This window comes from Lottia gigantea, assembly GCF_000327385.1.
Source record: "Lottia gigantea unplaced genomic scaffold LOTGIsca_12, whole genome shotgun sequence".
Taxonomy (NCBI): Eukaryota; Metazoa; Mollusca; class Gastropoda; family Lottiidae; genus Lottia; species Lottia gigantea.
The window spans coordinates 3,799,813-3,809,487 of record NW_008707225.1 but is presented as its reverse complement, the minus strand read 5'-3'; the positions used below and the strand labels follow the sequence as shown (position 1 = coordinate 3,809,487).

Below are 9,675 nucleotides of genomic sequence, written 5' to 3'. Positions count from 1 at the left end.
ATTAATGGGAGGCAACTCGAAAACAGAAAATTCTGACATTGTTGGTTTGAGGCTTAATTTTTACCTGGATCGGTGTTCCGACCTGTTTCGAAAGTTTACTTTGACTACGATAACTATTTCCAAATCCTTATTGTGTATGTCCATATTTTATGTGCCAAATTTTTCTTATGTGTTAATCCTGTACCCCATATTTCCGAATTGCGATTCGTATAAGAATATCAGTGTGATTAAAATGATAATAATGCATTGAAATCATCCAGCAGAATTTAGAATCTGTGTGTGTTCCTTCTAGATAAATATCAAATAATAACAAGTTGTGTCAATCAAATATCTAAAACAATAGATGTTAGTTGACTATCAAGTCATATTACTATGAAAATAAATCAGTTAAATAATAGTTCCGACTTCAGTATCGCCAGACTGGACACTCGATTCTGGACATTTAATGTTGTACACACAGAATCTGTAAAAGGCACTGCTTGCAAAATGTATGTACTAAAAGGTAACTTATAGTTGAATAGTAGATTACAAGTGTGATTTTTTGAAAAAGGAATAATGCAGTTCCCCTGAGTGGCCTCAGAGTTTCAATTGCTCATGTCGATATTATACCCCAGAGTTTCGTCATCTTTCCCGTTTGAATAATAAATTTACTTCAAGACCAATTGCATTCATCAAGAACGCAATTCTTTATAGGTTGCAAATTAAATTGCTATACTCTATTCGTATAGAATGCGTTGGATGTTAAAAGTCAGACCTAGGTAGAGCATTGGCAAGGACATTGTTTGGTTGGCGTATAGATGAGTAAATGAAACTGACTCGCACATTTTTGAAGTAAAAACTCTCCTCAAATTCTATAATGTCATATTTTAATCGAAGAAACGGCTGTTAATTAGTGGTGTCTCCACTTTTTAATGTTAGTTGGTAGGCCTACATCCCATAGCGTGAAACTCTGATTAACAAAATGCTTCATGTTGTTGAAATATTTCTAATGTTACTCTTAAACAGATTTGACCTTCTTAACTTATTACACATATCTTTTCCAATCCAAAGGATAAACAACATGATTGTTATAAGCCACATGAATTATCCAAATGGATTGATGGGTTTACAATACCAGTCACAGAGTGACATCATGTTATATTGAATTTATTATGGATTTCTAACATTTACACTTATTTTGATAATCGCGAAATGCTTTAATTCGATTTCTAAATAGAGCTCAAAGAATTTAAATGCACCTGGATTCTTATGACGATGTTTTTGTTGACAACATACCTAAACTACTAGCATTGTTTATTGTCTTGATTGTTTACTTGTACACTGTCTATTTGATATCAATTAATCAGATTCTTCTTTTGTTCACTTGAGGCTCCTCTCTTGCTTAGGGTGAACCATACTATGCTGTTTATACTTCTTCGGGAATAATTGTCATAAAGTCTTCCTATAATGTTTCATGTATCCAAAGTTTAATTTGACAAAAGGTTTAACGTGAATTGAAACGCCATCATGCCTTGTCGGTAACATGCCCATCGTCGGACAGAAATGGGGTCAGAATAGGGTAAAAAATATGTTTTTCAGTTTAATATTTTCCGTTAATTCATTCCAACAATGACTCAAAATGTTAATATCGTTGCTTTGTCTGTTATAATATTGCTCAGTTGATGTCGAAAATTGGAAACATGTACTAGCTCTGACATTATATTACATTCAACATCTCGTTAAAAACCAGGGTTGTCTAATCTGAAGAAAACACATTATGCTGGCTTCTGATGACACGAAACGACATAACCGCTAGAATTTCGAAGGTTTCTTTTTACCAAAAAAGCTTAACCTCTTTCTTTCCTTTACTCGTTAAATGTTTCAAATTTTTGGCAGTGTGAGTAAAAGATTTCCACCATGTCAAGTATCTCAAGATATCTGTTAAATATTGTCAACCAGGAAACTGTTTTTGTCCGATTTGGAGAACAGCCAACTTTTGTTTTGGTGTTTGCCTGAAATATATTCACAAGAGGTTTTTGGAACCAACATTGCCTAAATAATGTAAATGAAAGCTTAATTAAAAAAACAAAAATTAAATACACGAAACAAAAAGCTCACATACGACATATGCCAAGAGTATTCATATTAACCATAAGCACAGGCTCAAGTCAACTGTACTGATAACGGATGTATTCGAAACACATGTCGTCAGCAACCATGTGCTATTCCTATTGCTATATAACATAAAACATTTTTTTCATAGCTTAACACAAACATAAATAACATGTATCAAACAACATTACGTCGGTGCGTCTGGAGGTGCTGGTAGACATGCCTGTCATTTTAATTTTGGTCAATCGTCTTCAAGCTATCTACAGTTCTCAAAAGAAAGGATGCTGCAATCTGATGCAGTACGGATGCTGCAGCATTATGCTCATCTTATCCGGTACCATCCTGATATTAGAATTCATCTCCAACCAATAATAATAATGATATCAAGCAGATATCAAAAAGAGGAGTCCGGTATCAATTTTAATTGTGGCGAACGAACTGAGTGTCGCCAGGTATACAGCAAACAAGTAGACGAATGATTTGTTTTGGCCCAGCTTCATAAACAACCACAGAGTGTGTTCTTCCTAATTTAAATATTGACTCGATTTTTGAAGTCCGGTGTTGAGGTATCTAAAGTAAGGTATTGTTATTCTGTATTTGGAAGAGGAGAGAGTTGTTTTTCAAAGAAGCTCTCCACCATGAATTGTATTTTCTATTTCTTACTTACGTTCTGCTTCATTAAAGGTAAGTCTAAGGATTTTTATGCAAATTTCTTGATACAAAAACCTCAGAAAACCGAAAACTTAAGACAAATAACATGTAGGGAAATCCTTCTCTTTTGAATAATGTGAAGATGACATTTTCGATGAATTTTGGCTTACGTTAGTCATTACTTAAAAAACGGACATCAGTTTAAAATTCACAATACCTTTTCAATGTGATTGTATTGCTTATCTGAACTACATTAATGTTCAATTTCAGATGTGCAATTTCTGAGAATTGATTTCTTTCTTGAATATATGTTAATACTCTTCAGAAATACTAGAAATGTACGAAAATATCTCAAACTATGTAGCAGTAACAGGCGACTCGTCTTTTTAATTTTCAAATGCGGATAATTCTGGACACACATAGATTTGAAGGCTCAAATTCCGACGGTGAGCTGTGAGCAATATTACTGATTGGCTTAACTAAAAAAATTCCCGTTTCGAGACTTGTCGTATGTTTGGGAATAAAAATGGTGCACCTGTCCCATAAAGATTAACACGACGGGACATATTTTGCATCTAGCATAATACCGAACTTGCACGCCATAAATTTGATTTATTTTTTCTCTGTTGTCAATTTACAGCATCGGCAAATTATATATTTTAAGGCAACTTGCATCTTACATAGATACGTATACACTATGCACTAAAGCTTCGGAAAAGCATTCATGGAACATATTCTAGCTTAAAACATACAATATAAAGTAACAGCAGAGATAGTTATGAAATCAAAATATGAATCATTCCTTGGCAGAACTTCCGTTATGTTAATACCTTTGGCACTCGGACTAAAATCTCTCTTGCTGTATAAACTCACATCAAAATGAAATGTTTAGAAACACCGATTGGTCACTGGTTATCAAACAAACAAGGATTATACAAATGACCAATGCCATAAATCTTATGTTGACCACATTGGATTTTAAGCTTATTTCTACAGTCTTAAAGTAGATTTATATTGGACAAACGATGGCTGTTAGAAAGTACACAGATATTAACACTAAATTTTCACTCAGTTTACGAGTCAGAAGTCAAGATCTAATATAAAGTAGAGCAGTTTTAAATCAATACTGCAAAAGATACTGAAATTCTTATAGGGGCTGTAAAGGAGCTTTTATGTGTTTCGGGGATACTGAAAGCATCAATTTGCACCATTCCGATTTTCAACACAAGTGGTTCATACAATTCCACAGATTCTAAGTGCTATATGACGTCACTAATCACGAAGTGCCTTATGTGATAAAGCATGTTTTGCAATTAGTGACGTCATCAAACACTAAGTATTACTGGAATTGCAGGAACCACAAACATTTGATTGAAAATTGGCATGGTTAACTTGATGCTTTCAGTGTCTCTGATACACATACAAAATTTAGAAAAGCTCTTTACAATCCATTTAATGGGTGTTTGGGAAAACCATTGATTTACACTAGGTTGGTTGGAAGTTCTAAAAATATTTCTAATTTCTTATCCTCTAACAGTTTACTTGCTGTTCTGTGAAACGACATTTATTTGGTGCATTTAGACTTTAAGGTTTGTTTAGACACCTTTTTGACCTTTTTTATGGAGATAAACTGTATGGTTCAAATTGGCAATATAAAATCATAGAATAAACTCATGTCATATAATAGAGCAATCTTGACGTCAACATGTATTCTATTTTGATCAAGAAAGATTTTTATACTCGAAAAAATCCTTGTTCAGCCAACAAACATTACCGCGAAGAGAGGATACTGTATATTTGTGACATTTTTATCAGTGTAACCCCGAACGCCACATAATATGCCACATTCCTGATCAGAAATAAACATTGTGTTTGAATTTGATTACAAATAGAGGAGTATGCTAAAAAAAACTTTAGGATTGATCCAAAATTCTGAATGTTTAAATGATATGATCATAGAAATAACAATTATATGAAAATACATAATTAAAAAATGTACATGAGCTTTTTTCTTTTTGCTAATTGGCTAACTTTCAACAAGATAAATTTTGATATTATTTCAAGTCGATTTCTCCTCTTGTCCAAGTCCGTTTTTCAGATGGTATGGTATCTGTTTCAGTATCCGATGGTGTCATGTGTTATTGGTGTAGTGGAGTTGGTGATGATCGAGAATGTGAACAACATCCTTACGCTGTACAAACTGGACCTGTGTTCCTTAACTGCCGAGCCCACTTCTGTCTTTCTGTGAAAGTTATTGATGCTGGTAAGCTACTGTTTTATGTTCCTTGACCCTAAAAATCCAAATAGACTGATTGTATGAAATGTTTACCAACAGAATGTACAACATCTATAAAATAATGTGTGTATGAATGCCTATCGAAATATCACGAAATATTATTAGGCCTATTCAGTTTCAATCTAGTAGTAATGAAATATCAATAGCATTGTTTTTATTCTACTTTCAGATTCTGGTACTGTCAAGTCTTTTGCCAGATTGTGCGATAACGTACCACGTGATAATGTGTGTATCCAGGATTCCAAGCTATTGACATGTTACGAATCTTGTACTGATGATTTATGTAACAATGGAAACCCTGATCCTGAATTTTTACCTATCACAAACTACGCATCAGAGGCATCAAAACATTCTAAGGGAAATAAAACGAATAAGATCACAAATGGGGGTTTAAAAGGAAATATATTTGAGCAGTATGGTATTTCTAAAACAGGACGAAGCTCATCTCTGATGAAGAACAAAGAACATTTATCAGCGATGGAAACTGCTCGTAAAAGACTACTGTCTAATGCCGTCCGAGGATCGAAAGATGATCATAGCCTACCACGTTCACCAGAAAGGCAAATGCGTTTACCCCTCTCACGAAAGAAGCCCCAAATTGTAACAGAAGCAACCCTTAATACGACGAAAGTCAGTGTTCAATATATCACTGACACAAAATACAGAGCCACACTTAAACCATCCCTAACTCCAGTCGCGAATGGCAGTAGGGTTACGACGTTATCTCCGACGTCCACGAAGATTTCGGGGCTCACGTCTCAGATGACCCCAATTACCACGTTGGCAATAGCTGAATCAACGAACAGTTTGCAACCAAGTGTTTCGCAGTTTGACGAAATAAAACAGACTACTATTTCAGACTTTCCATTTGCCTCAAGCCCAAAGATGGCTAAGGTCAATGATATTCATTACAAAGCATCAACTTCCGAAGATAGCGGGAAAAATTCGGCAACATTCAATCCAAATGAATACACGTTTGGCGCGTCAAACCCAAGTGGATCCTCTCGTGGTTTAACACTTAAACCATCATGGATCAGAAAGTCAACACCCAAACGAATCACGGTTCGCATGACAACCTTCAAGGCCGATGTATCTTCAAAAATGATAAGGGAAAAAATTACCAAAACCACAATTCGCACGCCTAAGAAAGTCGAGATAACACAAATCATCAAACCTCAAACAAATGAAAAGCTGACGAAAGAACTCAATTTGAAACATCCTCTCAAATCTTTAATAATGCCTAACAATGTTGCTAATCTCGAAAAACCAGTGACGGCAATAGACGCAAACAGTTACGCCGAACTTCACGGACTGGAAGAAACTGAAGGGCCAGAAAACACTTTTGCGTTCAATAGTCATCCACGAAACCCTAATCTACCGAAGCATAAACATAGGATCGGACACTCCAAGAAAATTGAAAGTTCCAATGGCATTGTTATTTGGCCAATGAAAGAATCCACACGTGAAGAAGACATATCAAATTCTATATTCTCCGAGGATAAAGAAGAAGCCATTATTGAGCCTTACCGTGGAAACTCCACTTCTCTTAAGCCAAACGGTGACGATGAATCCAAAACTCCTGACAACAACAAAAAGACCAACAATATTAATGATAGTGCTAATCAAGATGATGACAAACTGACACCTATAACCCCTATTACTACTGGAGCAACTTCTAAAACTAGCACAATCAATACAGTTTCTTTGCCAATTGAAACAAGTAAGGATAACAATCTGTCAGATCATATTAAAACTGTTTTAAACCGGAAAACCCCAATAAAGATTTCTCTAAAAGGAAAGTTGAAGAACATATCCAATAAAATAAACACCACGACTTCCAGCTCATCTCTTGGCAAATCCACTCGTCTGTATGCTTCTAAGCTGGCCGAAGTGTGGAATGAAGAAAAAACTACTGTGATCGTTGACAAACACGATGACCTGCCGATACCGCCTGAATATTCTTCCTTCTTTGAAGATGACGAACTCATTGAATATCCAGTGTTTGAAAATGAAGTGAGTAGCTTCAAAGACACAACAGAGGACCAGCTACATGTTGCTAGCTACCAAGACGAGAGTGATTCTTCGTCAAAGCGTCCAAGCATCGCTTTATTGTTTGTGATACATGTATTGACTTTACTGTGTTTATATTTTCTATCGTAAAGATTTGAGACACTTCGACAGTAATAATAGTGTGTATTGAGTGTACAGTGCACATGTAACCGGGTTTAGTGGAATAAAGATACAGAACGTGTTTATAGTGTATATAACGATGAAAATGATTAATCACCACTTTGAGACCAGCATACAACTGATGTAATGAGGATGGACGTTATGGGAAGAGGATTGGAGTAGCTCCAGCAGAAAAAAGCTTTACGTAAATTTTAACATTTACTAGGGTTTAGGGTTGAGTGTGAAAGTAGTGTGCTTTACAATAGTGTAGATACTAGTAGGTCTGGTGGTTATTATTTAGTGTACGATTCTTAATTGAAACATTAATACGTGCTTCGAGCTTCAGTAAGTACAATAATTTCACTAATGAAAAGGCGGATTTTTAAATGTGCTTTAGATATCGTGCCCTGGTATGTTGTTTTTATTACCTTTAATCCGAGTTAGGCTACAAATCTAGAACAGAGAAAGCATAAGGAATCCATGTACCAGTACAATTGCTTTATTGACATCATGCTTGCTATGGGTTGGTATTACAGACGTGGTTTGTATTTTAGTGAAAATTATATGCTATAGGTCAGTCGCCATATTGCCTTTGTAAGTTAACTATCGGCATTCTTGTTCACAAGAATGTGGTATCAGAGAAAACTCACATTTGAAGGTAGACTTATTTTGGACCGTCTTCGCAATGTCAAGCTATTACGAACTGTGTCTTATACCTTGACTGCAATAGCCGCTATTGTTATACGACAGAGAATACAACCAACCATAGCCCTCGACAAACAGACTGTGAATATTATTGCTCATTGTTTACTGACTTTCTGTCGAGGACTCTGATTGGCTGTATTCGCCAACGTACAATCCAATCAAATCGCTGTAATTTCTGTTTCCATGATACAAGAAAGGTTGCTATTGCAGTCAAGTACAAAGTTTGTAATAGCTCGGCACTGTGAAGATGATTTTGGACAATTCTGTAAGTATTGTAAAATTGCAAACTTAATATTTTTATAGACTTAGATCGATACAACACAGCGCCTTCCTGGTATTAAAGTATGAAGTAAATTTGAATCTATAAGGATTTTATCTACACGTTATTAGTCATACTGTTATCACTATGTGTTCGGAATTACTGGTATAGTAATTAGAATAGTTAGCCTACATTATACACTTTGCTGGTGTATTCATTGTAAATAGATTTACATATTAGATATTATATTACTTTTCTATGGAAGTGGGGCCAAACATAGATTGTATTTATTGTAAATATTGTAAATGGATGGATAGTTTATCGATGTGGTTTAGGATTATTGCTTTTCATGACGATGCTAAGCCTTTTTATTAGGTATAAAGGTACCGACTTAAAAACACGAAACAAAGTCTGCAAAAACATCACCTTTAAATGGACGGAATCTTACGTTGGATACGGACGGCAAAATCCGAAATACTGTGTTTAAAATTGTACTTTTCTGTGCAACAGATTCAAAGAAAACTTCTAACTCAGTAACCGTTTGATAAAACATGTCCCGTTCAATAGAAGTGTTTAACAAAAGGTACATATTTCATCAAGTCTCAAGTTCTCACTGGAAAGCAAAAACAAAAAGTGAATATCTAATAGTGGTATTTAAAACCTTAGGTTGCCCTGTATCTCCACCTCGGTACATACATGAAATTAACTCTATATAGTTCTCTCTGTCGAAAGCCCGCATGGTAACATTCCTTCTGTTCATTTCAAAATACAGCTTTGAATATTATTATGCATTCCCGTTTTTCAGGGAAATAAAATATATGTTGGGAATAGGAATTAACAAATCTCTTTTTCAGAAGGTCACAACACTTTACTATCATGTATTATGGTCGTCTTATTCATCTGTTAATGAGTCGATTTTAGGATTAACATAGTCCAAGCCATACTAACTGAACGATGCCAAAAACTACTCTAATCTAAAGCTTGCTTTGTCGAAATCGTGTGGTATATTTAAACCGAAAGAAGCACGGAGGTTTCTCGAGGCCATAATAAACGGTCGCCTCAGCAATTCGCAACAGTCCAATTCCCCGTGTTAGAATTGATAACCTAATTTTGTTTCAGGTCTTACAGATTGTTTTGTAATTTTTTTGTATATTTTGTAAATATTACATTTTTACGTGTACATGTATTTTATCTAATAAATTATATACGGAACTTTGATCTAAAAAGTATGGAATAGTCTAATTTTTTTTTTATATTCACATGCAGGATATTGCAACTGTGTGCTACTGGGGCGTTAACTAAAAATTATACATAATTGATAGAAAGCCAGGCAAGGTAATATATGCCCACTGGCAGCTTTGTTGTTAAATAAAAGTATTTGGCAGTACAGTGTAGCAATCACTAGCATGAAATATTCAACCTTTACAACTTTTCCAAACTTTTTTGACTTTCAAAAGTGATGATTAATAATTTCGTCCAGATCTGTCACGATTTATGTTTATAA

The 9,675-nt window shown here is 34.9% G+C and overlaps 1 protein-coding gene across 1 annotated transcript; it reads left to right on the top strand.

The window, feature by feature from the left end:
* Positions 1-2,372: 2,372 nt before the first annotated feature.
* Positions 2,373-7,198, top strand: LOTGIDRAFT_157014 (hypothetical protein; the record flags this gene model as incomplete). The annotated part of the gene is made up of 4 exons (XM_009048275.1): positions 2,373-2,543; positions 2,646-2,775; positions 4,862-5,005; positions 5,208-7,198. The coding sequence occupies 4 exons, from the start codon at positions 2,373-2,375 to the stop codon at positions 7,196-7,198; spliced, it is 2,436 nt and encodes an 811-aa protein (XP_009046523.1).
* Between the last annotated feature and the right edge of the window lie 2,477 nt (positions 7,199-9,675).